Source organism: Exophiala viscosa (assembly GCF_022695815.1).
Source record: "Exophiala viscosa unplaced genomic scaffold EDD37scaffold_1, whole genome shotgun sequence".
Taxonomy (NCBI): domain Eukaryota; kingdom Fungi; phylum Ascomycota; class Eurotiomycetes; order Chaetothyriales; family Herpotrichiellaceae; genus Exophiala; species Exophiala viscosa.
The window spans coordinates 1,219,085-1,235,798 of NW_026944353.1; the positions used below are offsets into that span (position 1 = coordinate 1,219,085).

General features: G+C 51.5%; 7 protein-coding genes across 7 annotated transcripts; 5 read left to right on the plus strand and 2 right to left on the minus strand.

The window, feature by feature from the left end:
* The first annotated feature begins 46 nt into the window (after positions 1–46).
* Positions 47–3,997, plus strand: EDD37DRAFT_615273 (translation initiation factor IF-2 unclassified subunit). Its single transcript, XM_062815586.1, has 2 exons — positions 47–3,459; positions 3,512–3,997. The coding sequence occupies exons 1-2, from the start codon at positions 440–442 to the stop codon at positions 3,753–3,755; spliced, it is 3,264 nt and encodes a 1,087-aa protein (XP_062674694.1). The 5' UTR covers positions 47–439; the 3' UTR covers positions 3,756–3,997.
* A 124-nt stretch (positions 3,998–4,121) lies between these two features.
* Positions 4,122–6,582, plus strand: EDD37DRAFT_615277 (cytochrome P450). The gene is made up of 4 exons (XM_062815587.1): positions 4,122–4,624; positions 4,682–4,832; positions 4,887–6,135; positions 6,189–6,582. The coding sequence occupies exons 1-4, from the start codon at positions 4,459–4,461 to the stop codon at positions 6,222–6,224; spliced, it is 1,602 nt and encodes a 533-aa protein (XP_062674695.1). The 5' UTR covers positions 4,122–4,458; the 3' UTR covers positions 6,225–6,582.
* EDD37DRAFT_615278 (FAD dependent oxidoreductase) lies at positions 6,583–8,569 on the plus strand. Its single transcript, XM_062815588.1, has 3 exons — positions 6,583–7,089; positions 7,151–7,276; positions 7,365–8,569. The coding sequence occupies exons 1-3, from the start codon at positions 6,976–6,978 to the stop codon at positions 8,385–8,387; spliced, it is 1,263 nt and encodes a 420-aa protein (XP_062674696.1). The 5' UTR covers positions 6,583–6,975; the 3' UTR covers positions 8,388–8,569.
* EDD37DRAFT_585108 (ferredoxin-NADP+ reductase) lies at positions 8,570–10,313 on the minus strand. The gene is made up of 2 exons (XM_062814446.1): positions 9,946–10,313; positions 8,570–9,898 (listed from the first exon to the last, which is right to left on the minus strand). The coding sequence occupies exons 1-2, from the start codon at positions 10,243–10,245 to the stop codon at positions 8,666–8,668; spliced, it is 1,533 nt and encodes a 510-aa protein (XP_062674697.1). The 5' UTR covers positions 10,246–10,313; the 3' UTR covers positions 8,570–8,665.
* A 713-nt stretch (positions 10,314–11,026) lies between these two features.
* On the plus strand, positions 11,027–12,468 carry EDD37DRAFT_21304 (aldo-keto reductase). Its single transcript, XM_062810296.1, has 3 exons — positions 11,027–11,039; positions 11,092–11,707; positions 11,761–12,468. Exons 2-3 carry the CDS (start codon positions 11,189–11,191, stop codon positions 12,283–12,285), a joined length of 1,044 nt encoding a protein of 347 aa, XP_062674698.1. The 5' UTR covers positions 11,027–11,039; positions 11,092–11,188; the 3' UTR covers positions 12,286–12,468.
* An 895-nt stretch (positions 12,469–13,363) lies between these two features.
* On the minus strand, positions 13,364–14,650 carry EDD37DRAFT_670678 (uncharacterized protein; the record flags this gene model as incomplete). Its single annotated transcript, XM_062819374.1, has 4 exons — positions 13,364–13,877; positions 13,932–14,302; positions 14,349–14,413; positions 14,473–14,650. The coding sequence occupies 4 exons, from the start codon at positions 14,648–14,650 to the stop codon at positions 13,562–13,564; spliced, it is 930 nt and encodes a 309-aa protein (XP_062674699.1). The 3' UTR covers positions 13,364–13,561.
* Positions 14,651–15,370: 720 nt separating this feature from the next.
* On the plus strand, positions 15,371–16,708 carry EDD37DRAFT_21310 (coatomer epsilon subunit-domain-containing protein). The gene is made up of 3 exons (XM_062810298.1): positions 15,371–15,452; positions 15,503–15,694; positions 15,749–16,708. Exons 2-3 carry the CDS (start codon positions 15,670–15,672, stop codon positions 16,597–16,599), a joined length of 876 nt encoding a protein of 291 aa, XP_062674700.1. The 5' UTR covers positions 15,371–15,452; positions 15,503–15,669; the 3' UTR covers positions 16,600–16,708.
* Positions 16,709–16,714: the final 6 nt, after the last annotated feature.

Here is a 16,714-nt window from a genome sequence, read left to right on the forward strand (position 1 = left end):
GCATCATCTTGACAGGGGTTATGCATGCTACTGAGTAATAATCTGGTCTATGGCAGTGACTCATGTTTGACTCACAGATTTGAAGTAGGGAGAAAGAATTGAAGGTCTTGCTAAAACGGCACGGCAAGGCTGCATCTTGGCGGCGAAAGCCTTCCTCGACTGGCGTCACAACTTTCTGCCGTTGACTACCCCACCATAATACACATTCGGCCGGCGCACGACTTTTTGGCTATTCCGTCTTTCACTGCTAGGCACAGAAAGCAACTAATTGTGGCAAAGAACATCGAGAGATTTGACGCCAACCAATCGTTTCTCATTTGTTCGACTGAAGATCTTCATTGTTCCGTTGTCGAACCTGCACACGACTTTATGTCGCCGCCTCTCAACCGAGAACGATTCTTCTCCCTAATTTCAACCACGCATCTCACCAAAGACCGACATGGCTCCTAAAAAGAAGGGCGGCAAGAAACAGGCCGACGATTGGGAAGCTGACCTCGGCGAGACCATCGACCCCATCGCTCAAGCCACCGCTGAAGCGAAGAACACAGAAGATGAACAGGATGCCGCGGACGGGGAAGTCAATGCTGGCGGCCTGATGGCTGCCATTCGGAAGAACAAGGACAAACGTGCAAAGAAGGGTAAGCCTGTTCTCAATGACTTCGTCGAAGGCGAGGATCCAGATAGTGCCGCTCCCACCCCACCCGTGGAGGACCTTGCTGCCAAAGCACCTGCCGAGGCTACCTTCGACGACGAAGAAGAAGACGTCTTTGCCGGGAATGTAAAGAAAGGCAAAGGGGGCAAAAAGCAGGCACAGCAGCAGGAAACGCTTGCTGAGGACGGCGAAGATGACGAGGGTGGCGGCGTAAAGTCCAAGAAGGAAAAAGAGCGCGAGAAGAAAGAACGTGAAAAGCAACGAAAGAGGGAGCAAGCCGCGAAGAAGAAGACTGTTGCACCAACTCCAGCTGTCAAAGAGGAAGCGGCCAAACCAGTGGAGGAAAAGAAACCTGAAGCTGCTGCGCCGGTTGTAGAGAAAGAGGAGAAAGGCGGCAAGAAAAAGAAACTCACTCCACAGCTTGTTGCCCTCCAGAAACAGCAAGCACTACTCGCCCAGCAACGAGAGGAGGAAGCAAGAATTGCAGCAGAGGAAAAGGCAGCAGAGGAAGAGAGACTGCGCCAAGAGGCTGAAGAAGAGAAAAAGAAAGCGGAGGTACGGCAACGCAAGAAGGAAAAGGAGAAAGAGAAGAAGGAACAGCTGAAGAAAGAGGGCAAACTTATGTCAGATTCCGACAAGAAGCGAAAGCAGCAACAAGAGCTCCGATTGAAGCAGATGCTTGAATCTGGTGTGAAGGTCGCTGGTTTGGCAGGCGACTCGGAGGAAAAGAAAAAGCCCGTTTTTGACAAGAAACGAAAGGCTCCCAAAAAGGAGGAGGTCGATCTTGAAGCCGCCGCAGAAAAGGCTAGACGCGAAGCTGAGGCTGCCGACGCCGAACGTCAACGTTTAGCAAAGGAAGCTGAACAAGCTGCGGCGGCGGCGGCTGCTGCAGAGGCCGACAAAGCAGACGATTCGTCCGACCTTGACGATTGGGAGAAGGCTGCTGACGAGGAGGTCAAAGACAGCTGGGATGCTGATTCGGATGCAGAATCCCCTGCTGTCAACGGCGATGCCAAAGCCGCAGTAAATGGCAGTGCCACAAAGACAGCAAGCACTTCGACTTTGCCAGTACGCAGCTCGGGACCACCTTCAAAAGAAAGGCCCATTGAGTCTGACACTGACTCTGACTCTGATGATTCCTCTTCAGAAGAGGAAGAAGAAGGCACTTCAAACCAACGCGCAATTGCTAAGCGAAAGGCAGATGCAGCTGCCCGAAGGCAGAAAGCCCACGAAGAGGCTCTTGCAGCACGGTCGAAGGACAACTTGCGATCACCTATCTGTTGTATTCTCGGTCACGTCGATACTGGTAAAACGAAACTGCTGGACAAGATTCGGCAGACTAATGTCCAGGAAGGTGAAGCAGGTGGTATCACGCAGCAAATCGGTGCTACGTATTTCCCGGTCGAAGCACTGCAGCAGAAGACAGCCGTTGTCAACAAGGATGGTAGTTTCGAATTCAGAGTCCCCGGCTTGCTGGTCATCGATACTCCTGGCCACGAGTCGTTCTCCAACCTTCGGTCTCGTGGATCTTCACTTTGCAACATCGCCATTTTGGTGGTGGATATCATGCACGGTCTTGAACCCCAGACCATTGAGTCTATGAACTTGCTCCGAGATCGTAAGATCCCGTTCATCGTTGCACTCAACAAGATTGATCGTCTGTATGGGTGGAAAAAGATCGATAACAACGGTTTCCAAGAGAGTTTGGCCATGCAGAACAAAGGCGTTGTGAACGAATTCCGCGATCGTCTCGACAAGACCAAGCTAGCTTTTGCAGAACGAGGATTCAACGCCGAGCTCTTCTACGAGAACAACGACATGAGACGATACGTCTCTCTTGTCCCCACCTCGGCACATACTGGTGAAGGTATTCCTGACATGATCAAGCTTCTGGTGACTTTGACTCAAGAACGGATGACGTCTAGTCTGATGTACTTGTCAGAGGTTGAGGCGACCATTCTAGAAGTCAAGGTCATTGAGGGTCTTGGTACCACCATCGATGTCATTCTCTCCAACGGATATCTTCGAGAAGGTGATCGGATCGTGCTGTGTGGTATCAATGGGCCCATCGCCACCAACATCCGAGCTCTTCTGACGCCTGCACCATTAAAGGAGCTCCGTCTGAAGTCACAATATGTGCACAATAAGGAAGTGAAAGCCGCACTTGGCGTCAAGATTGCGGCGAACGACCTGGAAGGTGCCATCGCTGGTTCCCGACTGCTTGTAGTCGGCCCTGAAGACGATGAAGACGATCTGGAGGATGATGTTATGGCTGATTTGCAGAAGCTGCTTACGTCGGTCTCGAAGGATAACCGTGGTGTCAGCGTACAGGCTTCTACGCTAGGCTCATTAGAAGCCCTGTTGAAGTTCTTGAAGGACATGAAGATCCCTGTGGCCAACATCTCCATCGGTCCGGTCTACAAACGTGATATAATGATGGCAGGCACCATGTTGGAGAAGGCCAAAGAGTACGCGGTGATGCTTTGCTTCGATGTCAAGGTGGACAAAGAAGCGATGGCATATGCCGAAGAGAACGGCATCAAGGTTTTCACGGCCGACATCATTTATCACTTGTTCGACGACTTTACCAAGTACAGAAATCAGCTTGCGGAGCAGAGAAAAGAGGAGAGCAAGCTTCATGCGGTGTTCCCTTGCGTGCTGAACCCACTACAAGTCTTTAATAAGAAGGATCCGATCGTGATTGGACTTGACGTGGTGGATGGAAGTCTTCGACCATTGACACCGATTGCTGCTGTGAGGACAAATCCAGTGACTAATGTGAAGGAAATTGTCTCATTAGGAAGAGTGTAAGTTATTCCTCCCACTAGGCCAGTGGAGGTAGATCTGACCATATGACAGGACATCTATCGAGCGAGAACACAAGGCGATCCCTCTCTGCAAGAAAGGACAGCCATCAGTGGCCGTGAAGATCGAAGGACCTAATCAGCCTCTGTACGGCCGACAATTGGACGAAAAGGACACACTCTACTCGCTCCTATCCCGACAGTCGATCGATACCCTCAAGGAGTTTTACCGCGACGAGGTGACGAAGGAGGAGTGGTCTCTTATTAGGAAGATGAAGCCGCTTTTCGACATTCCATAGATGAAGATATGAGTTGAACGCGAAAAGTCGATTCCGAGGTTGCTCGGACAAAAGTTCAGCGTGACGAGCATGCAACTACGATTGCATTTGTATTTTCAGCATGACTGGGCATGGCAAAGGGCGTATAATGGACTGGAATGACATTCTCTCTGCTTCGTCTGTACTGAACAGGCATCAATCTCCCTCAGGATGAATAGTAGTTAGAAGTTTGATGATTGAGAATCTGGATGACTAAGTCATGATAAGTATTCACGGCGATAGTGTTGCCATCCGGAGCTGCCAGGAACCGATGGAGACAGCCACTTGCAACACCCAATCATAAACTGATGAAAGCCAGCACGGCCAGTCTTCGGTTGCACCGGTCATCGCTGATTCAATTTCCCCAGCGCGCAGAGGGTCCCAAATCAAAAAAGAATTAAAAAGTGCTGGGCCGAGCTAATTAACTTACCAGGGCGGTCAAGTCGCGCCAGAGAGAACATCCTCCGTTATCTGCGATTGCACCCTCGTTGTCGATTCCCTCCTCATTACCCATACTCGAAGGACTCTACGAGTCGCAGCATTCCCTAGTTTTGTTGTTGGGCGCGACTGCGACCTACAACCTACGACCTATCGGTATCTCACAGCGCCCGGAAATCGTCGGCGCCTCCCAATTCGACAGTCGGCATTTCCAATTGCCCATCTCCCCGCGACACAAGGATTCGCCATGGACGCTGTCGCCAATACGACGAGCTTCACCTCGCCTCTCGCCAATGCCCAACTACACAGTCATGCTGCCGGTGCCTCGGGGTTGGTCGGAAGGTTGCTTGCGCAGTTGAACATCTGGACAGTGATTGTGACCCTCCTGCTGGTTCTGGTCGCCTACGATCAATGTGAGACATGAGAGGATCGCAGTGCCTTCAGACCAAAACCACTGACACTTTGCGCAGGTAGCTATCAGTACCGCAAGCATGGCATTGTTGGACCGGCCTGGAAGATGCCTTTCATCGGGCCTTTCCTCGAGTCAATGCATCCAGACTTTAACAAGTACAAGACGAAGTGGGAAAGCGGAGATCTGAGCTGTGTCTCTGTCTTCCACAAGTACGTGCTATCCTACTTGTTCGCCTGGGTTGTGCGGCTAACAGTGTGCGCCAGATTTGTTGTAATTGCCTCAACCCGAGATATGGCTCGCAAGGTCTTCAACTCGCCAATGTTTGTCAAACCGACCGTGGTCGATGTCGCTCCGAAACTGCTCCGACCTACCAACTGGGTGTTCTTAGATGGCAAGGATCACGTCGAATATCGAAAGGGCTTGAACGGGCTGTTCACTCGACAGGCATTGGAAATGTACCTGCCAGGTCAAGAGGAGGTCTACAGCAAGTACTTCAAGACATTTGTCGACATGACCAAGGAAAATGGCATGCAGCCGAAACCATGGATGCCCATACTGCGAGAGCTGATGTGCGCCGTATCCTGCAGAACGTTTGTTGGTCATTACATGAGCGAAGCCGTGGTCAAGAAAATTGCCGTGGACTACTACTTGATCACCGCTGCATTGGAACTGGTCAACTTCCCCATCATCCTCCCCTTCACCAAGACTTGGTACGGCAAAAAGGCAGCCGACGTGGCTTTGAATGAGTTCGCCAAGTGTGCGGCTAAGTCCAAGGCACGAATGGCGGCTGGTGGCACCGCGAACTGCATCATGGACGCTTGGATCAAGCAGATGCAAGATTCGGCCAAGTATCGCGAACGAGTTGCCAGCGGTAAGAAGGTGGACGAGGCCGACAAGCCACCGATGTTGCTGCGCGACTTCACCGACTTTGAGATCGCCCAGACCGTTTTCACTTTCCTATTTGCTTCCCAGGATGCCACTTCGAGTGCTTCTACCTGGTTGTTCCAGATCATGGCCGATCGACCGGACATTTTGGACAAGGTCCGAGAGGAGAACCTTAGACTGAGAGGCGGCGACAGAAACAAGCCATTTGATATGGACATGCTAGAATCAATGGTCTGGACGAGGGCCGTGGTCAAGGAAACCTTGCGATACCGCCCACCAGTCATCTTTGTGCCATACGTGGCCAAGAAGGACTTTCCCATGACTGAAACATATACGCTGAAAAAAGGATCAATGGTCATTCCTGCCGTCTGGCCGGCGACTCACGATCCTGAGGCATACCCAGATCCCGACAACTTTGTTCCTGAAAGATGGATCACTGGAGATGCCGATAAGCAAGTCAAGAACTGGTTGGTATTTGGCACTGGGCCTCATTACTGCCTTGGCCAGACTTATGCTCAATTAAATTTGATGGCGATGATTGGCAAGGCCAGTATCCTGCTTGACTGGGTACACGACCCGACGGCGATCAGTGAAGATATTGAGGTCTTTGCCACTATCTTCCCTCAGGTGAGTTCAAATGGAAGCTCTGTGATGAAGTTACCTGCTAATACCTATGACAGGACCATTGTAGATTGACCTTTACTGAACGAGCATAAACATGGCATGAGGGGTTGGGTTTTGTTATTGCGTGCTGCGTTCGGCGATATAATTGACTTCGGAGCAGTCCATTGCTAGGAAGAGGTCCACATCCTAAGGGCGAGCTTTCATAGGGGTGGGAATGCATGATAATTGACTACTTGCGGAAGGACAAGTTTCAAGGGGATTGCTGGGGAGTATTCATCCATAAAGCATTGTTTAGGCGGCAAGAGCCCGCAATTCGAGGTATCTCGAGTCTCGAAGACGAAGGCGCATTCATCTGTACATAGATTGTCTACGGACGACGGAAGTTTGGATAGCTTGCATGTCCGATCGTATCCATATTGAATACTGTATCAATATTGCTCGACCAAGATCCCTCATCTGATGAAGCTATAGTTGATGTCGCCCTTCGGAGTTGGCCTACGATGAACTGCGGTCGACTGGCGGGCTGGCTCCTGACGACATCGAAGATTCCACTTCGGGCTTCGTCAACACTGCCAGGCATCTTCCATGCTACAGTACCATATCCCTTAAGTACCCTTTAAGTTATTCACCACCATAACGCCGCAGGTACCCGGTAAGCAGAGCAACGCTCGCTGTGTCTTGTCGACGAACACACTTTCAGGACTCGGCATCTGAAACACAACAGAAGATAAAGATCTCGACTACTGGCGCCCAGGATTCTTCAGCCACGGCCGAGCACGAATGAGTCGATAACAGCCACCCAGAGCCGTGGTTGTACCGTACTGTCTGGACCTTGGTATCAAAATGGCGAAGCCGTTTGCGAGAGCTGTCATTCGATCACTATGTCGTCAGTCACCTACCAGAGTCAAAAGAGCATTCAGCACCTCGAGAACATTGAATGCTGACTTCACCCATGCTGTAAGTCTCATGTTGACGAGGATGTTACCTACTGTATACGATGCTTATCTGTGCCCATCAGGTCATCGGTGGAGGCATCGTTGGTCTGGCCATTGCCCGCCAGTTAGCAGCAAGAACAGGCACCTCGACAATCCTGATCGAACGACACGGCCAGGTGGGTCAGGAAACGAGTAGTAGGAACTCTGAGGTTCGCAGTCCTCCTATATCACGTTGCTTTGCCCTGCTCCGTTTGGGCCAGAGCAACCCAGACCAGACCAGATCTGACACTGAGATAGGTCATTCACGCAGGTATATACTACGGGTCCAACACCCTCAAGACAAAACTATGCATCAAAGGCAAGCACATGCTCTACGACCTCTGCGAGGCCAACAACATCCCTCACGCCCGCACCAAGAAATGGATCATGGCCCAAGACGCCCAACAAATGTCCCATCTCGAAGACTTGCACGCCTTCTGCAAAACGATCGATGTACCAATGCAATTCCTCTCTCGAAAGGAGATATCAGAACAAGAACCCGATGTCCGCGCCGAAGCTGGCGTTCTTGAATCTCCCACGACCGGTATCGTCGACAGTCATGCTCTGATGGCGTACCTGGAAGGCGACCTCGAGGAGCGCGGCGGCGAACAAATCATGCATACTATCGTCACTGCCCTCAAACGAGTCAATGACAGTGATGCCGAGGCTGGCTATGCGATAACTACAACGTCTCGCGACGGCGCAGGGGGCGAAGACACCATCACCGCAGAAACGGTGATCAATACCGCCGGGTTGGGCGCCGTGCAGATAAGTAACATGCTATTACCCGCCGAGAGGCACCGAAAAGCGTATTACGCAAAGGGCACGTACTTCTCCTACGCTTCAGGACACCCCAAGCCCAGAACCCTACTGTACCCGGCCCCAACACCCGGGCTGGGTGGTCTGGGAACGCACCTCACGCTCGATATGGCGGGACGAGTACGCTTTGGGCCGGATGTAGAGTGGGTGGACGATCCGTCAGATCTCGCGCCGAACCCGGCGCGGCTGGATGCCGCGGTGCAAGTGATCAAAGGGTATTTGCCCGGTGTGGATGTGGAGAGTATTGATCTCGATTACTGTGGGATACGACCGAAGCTTGGTAAGACGAGCGGGACGTACGGGAAGGATGGGAAGGGGTTTGCGGATTTTTATATACAGGAGGAAGAAGGGTTTCCCGGGTTTGTTAATCTTCTGGGGATTGAGAGTCCTGGGTTGACGAGCAGTTTGGCGATTGCGGAGATGGTGGAGGATATTCTCTACGGTGAGAAGGCGTCAGTCTGAACATGATAGAAATGGAGGAGCCAGAAGGGTGCATTATGGACAGGCCAGGAGTGCAACGGGGGCTGATAAGACAAGGCTTGCACGAACGCTGGGGTTGCTTCTGATAATGAGGCCATTTTGAGATGCTCCTTGTCGCCGTGGTTCGACGATTAGCATAGATCAGGGGGAGCGTAGATGACAAGATAAGGTAATAAGTCATCATATGACCGTTTTGAGTGGATTTTTAGTACACGAAATGTTTCTAGCCTTGTAGATAGTATGTCTAAGACATGGTTTTCTCAGTCAGATACACCAGACGCCTTGAGCATCTCATCCACGTCGCCAAACTTCTCTCTTGGCTTTCCGCGTTCAGCACCGACAGCTTTCTCGACCTGATCGATGTTCTGCCAATTCGACCAGTGCACAGGTCGTAATGGAAGTTTGAGCGCTTGAGCATCAGCTTGTACACCCTTCCATCCACCTCGACTGGGCCGCGGTGAATCGAATGTCTTCTTCCAGTCCTCGACAATGGCTTCTGCGGTTTGGAAAGCATCGGTCATGGTACTGGCTATCACACCGGTCGGACCTCGCTTCACCCAGCCTGAACAGTACAGACTGGCTTTGTCGCCCTTACGGGTGTCCAGAGACACCACTCTGCCAATCCCGTCGTGTCGAATTGTTCCGTTCCGCTCGTCAAAATCAGCTCCGAGTTCTTGCATGCCCGGTATGGCTTCTGATTTATATCCAATAGAACGAAACAAGGTCGATGTGGAAATCAACTGTCTCTCATCCGTATTTGTGACCTTGGATTCCGGCGAGTCTGGTTGTTCAAGTCGAGTTTTCGAGAACATCACCCCTTCGAGTTTGTCAGATTCTGAAGAAGACCAGGTCAACGACTGTGGGGAGAGCAGGAAATCCAGTGACCAAGACTTAGATGCGTTCTCCTTTGTAGGGCTACCCTTCTTCAGAAGTTCCATCAATCGTCTTCTAGGTCGCGGCAGACTCTTTAAATCCTTGGGAAACAGCTCGTCAGGGACGGGTTTGAAGTTCACGTCATCCAGCTGTAGCAGCTCTCTGAGCTCTTTGATCGTGAACGCTGCTTGCATGGGACCTCGTCGACCGACCACATGGACATGTTTGATGGTGCTTCGCGACAGGGCTTGAATTGCATATTCTGTTATGTCCGTCTTGTTGAGATGTTCCAGCTTGCTCAGCAACGTTCTAGCCACGTCCAACGCGACGTTGCCTTGTCCTACCACAACTGCTGTCTCTCCCGCAGTCAGATCGGGGTTCAGGTTGCGGTATTCCGGAAGTCCATTGTACCAGCCAACAAACGCTCGGGCAGAGTAAATGTGTGGTTTGTCCTCTCCTTCTAGACCCAGCTTACGGTCTTTCGATGCTCCATAGGCAAAGACAATGGCGTCATAGTGTTTTGCTAGTAAGGGTAAAGGCAAGTCGTGCCCGAGATTCACATTTCCGATGAAGGTGTACTCTGGGGAGGCTGCGACGTCTCCGAAGGTGTCTTGACAGTTCTGGAGATTGTGAGTCAGGGGACAGCCGGAATAGAGGCTCTACTGACCTTGACCTCCGGATGGTCTGGTGCTACCCCGAATCTCACAAGACCAAATGGGACGGGCAATTGTTCGTACATGTCGACCTTGGTGCCCTTGATCTCGCGCATCACCTTTTGTGCAGTATAGAAGCCAGCTGGCCCAGAGCCGATGACGGCTATCGTGGGACTTGGTCCGTCATAGTGAGCCGCATGGTGAGAGCACCTAGCAGCTACTTTGCTGGGTAGCGCAGGACTGACAAGTTTTGGGGTTCGGAATGCGGTTATTCTGGCGGAGAAATGTATCCGCAAGTGAGCAGTATTCAGCATGGCGGTATGTCGAATGCCTCCGCCATCGTCCCCTATGACTATCAGACTTGGAGGAGAGAGGGTAGCATGTTGAGAAACATTGGAAGAGTCATCTGGTCCAGCGCAGCCGGAATAAAAGAAGGCGAGATCCACTGCTATCGATAAGGGCCTAGCAACACAAAAGGATTATCTTACTATTCGAGCCTATGACATATGCTGTGCATATGCATGTTTACAAGGCCCTCAAAGACGAAGAACGAAGTAGTCCAATTGAGGGACCAACGACAATCCAGCAGAAGACTGCATCTGGTACTCGATTGCTTCCTCATTGATTTCTGCATATCGCAACTCCCTATGATACCTGGCCGATAGAAAGACCAGCCTGACCACCTTTCGTATGAAAATTCCACGAATGACTGACAAAAGACAATTTCGAATGATCAATTTTGCCATATTAGCTCCCCTGTCTGACAGGACGCATTTTCCGGATTGGGAAGGTATCGTACCTGCCTGCCTAGGAGAAAAAGCGAACAATAAACTCCGAACTCGGATAAGAAGATGGCCATATTGGGCAATTATGTAACCTGTAGTCCGTGTTTCGGTCTTCTTTTGCATCCGGAGTCTCATTCACTCTTCGCGGTGGAATTCCACAACCAGGTCAACGCGGGGACTGCGGCCGCTGAGGAGATGACAATGACATGGACGAGCGTACCGAGGAATAAACCCCGTTTAACAACGTCACGATATGGAAGTATGTGGGGTTGGAGACGATGTTAACGATTAACACCGAGCAAGGAGCGGTATTATGTAGAGCGGTGCACATCTTTCGCTTATTACTAATTCTGCATTCCTGCTAATGATATATAGACGGGAAGTGATTCGCATTCTGCATTCTGGTATCCGACCTACACCGCCAGCAATCAGCCCCAAATTTCTCCATACTATTGCTACTAGAACTATCGCAATGGCACCAACCAAGCTTCCCACCCGCAAACTGGGCAAGAATGGCCCGGAAGTCACAGCCCTAGGCTTCGGCACAATGGGCTTGAGCGCCTTCTACGGAAAACCCAAGCCGGACGAGGAACGCTATGCCCTGCTCGATCACATCTACGAGTCCGGCGAACACTTCTGGGACACGGCAGACATGTACGGCGACAGCGAGGATCTCCTCGGTCGCTGGTTCAAGAAGAACCCAGGCAAGAGAGAGAACATTTTCCTCGCCACCAAATTCGCCAACTACGTCGACCCAGAGACCGGCGTCAGGAGCGTCAAGAATGAACCCGAGTACGTCAAACAAGCATGCGACAAGTCCTTGCAGAGACTCGGCATCGACCAAATCGACCTGTACTACGTCCATCGTCTGGATGCCAATCAACCCATTGAAATCACCGTCAAGGCAATGAAGGAACTGCAAGATGCAGGCAAGGTCAAGTACCTGGGAATGAGTGAGTGCAGTGCAGACAGTCTCAGAAGAGCTTGCAAGGTGAGTTGACTGGACCTCTTGATTCCGGGCATTCTGCTGATACGGTGGCACAGGTGACACACATTACCGCTGTTCAGATGGAGTACAGCCCGTTCTCCATGGAGATTGAAGATCCCCAGTACGCGCTCTTGAAGACGGCTCGTGAGTTGGGTGTTTCAGTGGTCGCCTACTCCCCTCTCGGTCGAGGCTTCTTGACCGGATCGATCAGAAGTCCCGATGACTTTGAGGAAGGTGACTTCCGAACCTTCGCTCCACGATTCAACAAGGAGAACTTCCCCAAGAACTTGAAACTGGTCGACACGCTCACATCATTGGCCGAGTCAAAGGGCTGCACAGCCGGACAGCTGGTGCTGGCATTCCTCCTGGCTCAAGGTGACGATATTGTTCCTATCCCCGGAACGACAAGAACCAAGAACTTCGACGAGAACATCGGGTCGCTCAAAGTGGACATCAGCAAGGACGATAACGAGAAGATCCGCAAGGCCATCAGTGCGGCGGAGGTTCATGGAGGTCGTTACCCAGATGCGTTCTCGAAGGCACTCTTCGTCGACACTGTTCCTTTGAAGGGTGAGCTATGAAGCGGTTGCAAAGTCACCATCGGAGAGAAGCTAGAGAGAAGATCATTGTGATGTACTCTATCAGAGCTGAGATTTCAGCGGGTATCAGGGGTCCGTGTCGTCGTGTTCATACAATCCATGAATTGCCATCATGTCCCTAGACTCCTTGCCTGGCCATGCCGACGCCCCGAAATGCAATATCGTCACAGATTCATAAGTGTTATATCTGCATCTTTACGCAACAACATTCTCCATCTTTGGCACCCGCCATTTCCTCAACGGGCCCAGATCTTGAATCTTGAACTCTGGTGCTCGTGGCTGATTTCGCAGAAAGAGATGGTAGTTGGCTTTGACCCGGCTCAGTGCCCGACGCGTCTGTGAGGCTCGATGATCGAGGATAATACTGTTGTAGGCAAAGCTGAATCGGGCGCCGCGAGGCATGATGAGACGGAGGATGCAGACTTGCAAGCCCGGACACGCTTGAGGGGCGCAGGTGTGCTGACGGTAGCTCGAGGAGTTTTCTTCTGGCACAGAAGAGCGAAATCAAAGTAATGGTAAGCGAAGCGCTATAGAAGTCGTTCTTTTTTTGATTGTATTGCGGTCGTCGTTATTTCGAGAGCGCAGTACTTGAAAGTCACAACGCGGAAAAGGATTGGCGACAAGGAATAGGGAGCAGCGGACTTTACGGCGCTAGGCTTAAGTGTCTTAGTAGAGCCTCCAATTCTCACCCTTAGCCTTACTTCAACTGCTAGTCTACACAGCATATCGTAAAGTTCACGTCTGTCCTCAGCAACCCAAGGTTTCGCACAATTGACGCCCTCCCGTCCTGTGCTGAAATTGTGACCAACATTGCACAACACCTTATAAGAAGGCGAAAGCCGCTGCGGGAGCATTGTACCCATTGTGGCTTCTTGAGCCACGCTATACAACGTATCCGAGGAGGTTGCTTAGCAAGTGTGGTCTTTCTGGCGTTCCCAGGCCAGTGGAGGCCAGCAATTATTTGCCTCCCTTGGATAACATGGCGAGAAAGGTCGTCTGTGGAACACATGTCTGGCTTGAAATCCAACTGCAGCGACGTCGGCTTTTCATTCTGTAGCTTGTCGCAGCGCTTTTCGGTGACCCGACAGCTTCCATCCATGCCGCCGCACTTTCTTCCACCTGTTGGCTGGCCTTTTGAAGGGCTTCTCCTAGCTGCATTGCTTCTAACACCCACGTCTACCAAGGGCGACATTGAAAGTCCCCAGAAGCTGTAGAGAGGTGCGAACTGACGGCCAGACAGGTCAGCGTTGGCTTCACATCATTCTATCGTTGCGAGTGTATAGCGCTCGGAGGTGGTCGAATTATTTGAGCTGATCCATTTGGTCCCTTTCCATAGACGGCAAAATGACATCTTGTTCCCCGATGAGTCAGAGCTCTCGCTTCCAGTATTTCGGAAGAATTTAGGAAACAAACGACTAAGCGGACGTCGGAGGTTGGGAAGGCAGGCGCATATGATCCCGAGATTGACCTCAAGTGATGACCATAGCGCAACCGATACATCTTTCCGTGAGAGGTAAGGTTCCTCCAGGATCTGATGGAGTCGTACGAGTCTGATCATTGAGCATACACATCCCCTAAAAAATGGTCAGCAAATCAACCATAAGCGACCTTTAGAATCATTGACTAACACTCCACCCAGGGCGAATACCAAAATCAAGCTGTATTTCTGAAGTTTCGGAAGTTTGAGAGGTTTGAACACCGATATCGGCAGCAGGCAAACAACCAGATCGGTGGTAATCTGTACTGCGGCCGTTATGTACCAAATTGGCGACAGTTCGATGCATTTGCCCGGGACGGTAAGCATCCAGAATTTGTGTATCGGCCAACATGCGAAGACGTCGACCGTGAATGCTGCAATGGCGTATACTGTGATGAACGTCAAGGCGACAGCGCAAGCCGTGCGGTACCGACCAGAAAAAAGTTTGAGACATTGACAGAGAATTGAAGCTTTCACAGAGTACAGCGCCGTTTGGTAGAGCAGGGATCCGGCATAGAGGATCTGGCAACAAGTAAGCCGGTTGTTCTGGAGCCTCTGCAGCACTTACTTTGAGCTGATATACATAATCGCTCGGCGGTAAGATTTCGTGGTCTTGAAAGCCATGATCGACCTCTTATGTCTCCGTCAGTCGAGGATCAGGTGTTGTTGGTCAATGGGCAAATGTTCCTTACCCAAGCATATCAGAGTGGCGAGACCTGCACTCCCGAGGGCGGCCACAACAATGATAATTTCCTCCACGCCGAGTGTGTTCGTTAGTTCAAAGCGTGTAACGCAACGAGATATAACTGCTATGCCTGCGAGAATGGAAGGCGTTATGGCCCAGGCAAAAACGTGAGCGTGGTATGTCATGTTCTGCTTTCCACAATGCCTCTGTGGATGGGAAAAGCAAGACAGGGAGACCACTGGAAACTCATTGCAGTGACGACCTCAAGTACTGCGAGACAAAATCCAAGAGTCATAATAGGGTAACATCGTTGTAGGAAGACTCGATTGTCAATGTCTGTTTGTTTCCCCATTCTTGTCATTTGTCAGTTGATTAGACCTTACCAGTCGTGACTGCTGAACTTTGCAGCGCATTGACCTGTTGGCATAACCAAACATGCATCCTTGGGCACAGCCTCTCAACTGCAGGTACAAATGCTGAGGGGATTATAGAGCGGGTGGCCTGAAACACCGTGCGTACGATCACGCATCCAGAATGGTTGTGAGTTGTGACGTCCGGCTTCATGTACGTGCAGAACTGTATTCGAGATCGTACCATTGAGCGCTGGCACCCGGGGTTGATGTACTCCAGGAGTCGATCTTGCGCTTGTGTCTCAAAGAGAATCCAGGTGGCTTGGTTGCCCTTCTTCATGATCTTCAGATCGCCGCTAATGGAAAGGTATTCCAGTTTACCTTTCGACGGCAGAAGCCGTTCAGGTCCAACACCGTTGCATTTGCATTTACACTTCCCTGACATCACGAGAGGAGTCAAGATATCGAGAAAGAGGAGTTTCAGCCAGAATCTCGGCCACCCGAATAAGGGTGTCCACCAATTCGCCAAGGGCAATATTGGTGAGATTGAGTTGCAACGGACAGCGGAGAAAGACCAGGGTGCTTCTACAAATAGCAGACATCAAAGGTGCGTGGTGGTGGTATGTGCAAGTTTAAAGTCCGGTTGATCCGTGGTGTGTCTTCCTACTCCGCCGTAACTGTCGCAAGTACTTTCCACTTTCGGAATCCTCAATGTTCAAGGGACACGGTTGTCGACGACCTCAACTCCCATACCCTGCCAAAAGAGAACGTAAAGACCTGCGAGACAGTGTCGAGAGATTAGGCAACTCCGAGCATCCGAAGCAGCCTCATACCAGGTTTGTATCAATAGAAAGATGGATCCCTTCTCTGGGGAGGGAGGTACGAGCAACAACTCACAAACCCTCTCCAATGTCAATACTAACCTGCCCCCAGAACTCCTCAACATAACAACAGCATTCCACACGCACGCCTACCAAGCAGTCCTCGACTTCGATACCTCAGCCCTCTCCCCCGAAAACAAATCTACCGCCCAGATCCTCAAATACCGCGCACAAATAGCCTTAGGCGAATCCTCACAAGTCATATCCTCCCTCAAATCCGCCAAAGATGCTCCATCCCGCTCTCTCCTCGCCCTAGCTCAGCAAGATACCTCCGCCGCTTCATCCCTAGCTGAATCTGACCCCGAAGATCCCGCCGTACAGATTTGCGCCGGCACCGTCCTCGCCGCAGCCGGTGATTATTCCACAGCAATCGACCTCCTGACCAAGCACCAGGGCAGTCTCGAGGCCGTCGCGCTCCTCGTGCAGATCCATCTCCTCCAGAACCGGACGGACCTAGCCGTCAAGGAAGTCCAAACCGCTAAACGCTGGGCTCAGGACAGCCTGCTGATCAACTTGGCCGAATCGTGGACGAACCTGCGTGAAGGAGGCACCGAGAAGTACCAGTCCGCGTTCTACGTGTACGAAGAACTCGCGAGCACCCCCGGCACGACGTCGCCAACAGCCCTAGTCGGACAAGCCGTCGCGGAACTACATCTGGGCAGAACGGAGGAGGCTGAGGCTGCGCTGCAGCATGCTGTCGCGTCGGAGAATGCAGATGTGCAGGCTATCGCAAACAGTATCGTATGGGCAAGCGTCGTGGGCAAGAAGAGCGAGATTGTGCAAGGACTGATCGAACAGTTGCGAGAGAAGGACAGGGAGCATGCTTTCCTGAAGGATCTGGAGGAGAAGAGTCAGGCTTTTGATGTGGCCGCGTCAAAATACAGCGCGAAGGCGGCGGCATGAGGCAGAACATTCGGAATGAAGCTGTTGTTCGTGGCACGTCTGTGGGCTTGACAGAGGAACACTTGCTCCATGATGTTGCTCCAACAGTATGACCCATGAAATCGGCGTTGGCGTA

What these genes read in the sequence shown, in the direction of transcription:
- EDD37DRAFT_615273 (XM_062815586.1), top strand. Translation starts at nt 440, where the DNA reads ATGGCTCCTAAAAAGAAGGGCGGCAAGAAACAGGCCGACGATTGGGAA. An exon ending in ATTGTCTCATTAGGAAGAGT is followed by an intron (nt 3,460 to 3,511) that starts GTAAGTTATTCC and finishes ACCATATGACAG; the next exon opens with GACATCTATCGAGCGAGAAC.
- EDD37DRAFT_615277 (XM_062815587.1), top strand. Translation starts at nt 4,459, where the DNA reads ATGGACGCTGTCGCCAATACGACGAGCTTCACCTCGCCTCTCGCCAAT. An exon ending in TCTGGTCGCCTACGATCAAT is followed by an intron (nt 4,625 to 4,681) that starts GTGAGACATGAG and finishes CACTTTGCGCAG; the next exon opens with GTAGCTATCAGTACCGCAAG. An exon ending in TGTGTCTCTGTCTTCCACAA is followed by an intron (nt 4,833 to 4,886) that starts GTACGTGCTATC and finishes AGTGTGCGCCAG; the next exon opens with ATTTGTTGTAATTGCCTCAA.
- EDD37DRAFT_615278 (XM_062815588.1), top strand. Translation starts at nt 6,976, where the DNA reads ATGGCGAAGCCGTTTGCGAGAGCTGTCATTCGATCACTATGTCGTCAG. An exon ending in ATGCTGACTTCACCCATGCT is followed by an intron (nt 7,090 to 7,150) that starts GTAAGTCTCATG and finishes TGTGCCCATCAG; the next exon opens with GTCATCGGTGGAGGCATCGT. An exon ending in CGAGTAGTAGGAACTCTGAG is followed by an intron (nt 7,277 to 7,364) that starts GTTCGCAGTCCT and finishes ACACTGAGATAG; the next exon opens with GTCATTCACGCAGGTATATA.
- EDD37DRAFT_585108 (XM_062814446.1), bottom strand. Translation starts at nt 10,245, where the DNA reads ATGCTGAATACTGCTCACTTGCGGATACATTTCTCCGCCAGAATAACC. An exon ending in CAGACCATCCGGAGGTCAAG is followed by an intron (nt 9,899 to 9,945) that starts GTCAGTAGAGCC and finishes CACAATCTCCAG; the next exon opens with AACTGTCAAGACACCTTCGG.
- EDD37DRAFT_21304 (XM_062810296.1), top strand. Translation starts at nt 11,189, where the DNA reads ATGGCACCAACCAAGCTTCCCACCCGCAAACTGGGCAAGAATGGCCCG. An exon ending in GTCTCAGAAGAGCTTGCAAG is followed by an intron (nt 11,708 to 11,760) that starts GTGAGTTGACTG and finishes ACGGTGGCACAG; the next exon opens with GTGACACACATTACCGCTGT.
- EDD37DRAFT_21310 (XM_062810298.1), top strand. Translation starts at nt 15,670, where the DNA reads ATGGATCCCTTCTCTGGGGAGGGAG. An exon ending in TCCCTTCTCTGGGGAGGGAG is followed by an intron (nt 15,695 to 15,748) that starts GTACGAGCAACA and finishes ACCTGCCCCCAG; the next exon opens with AACTCCTCAACATAACAACA.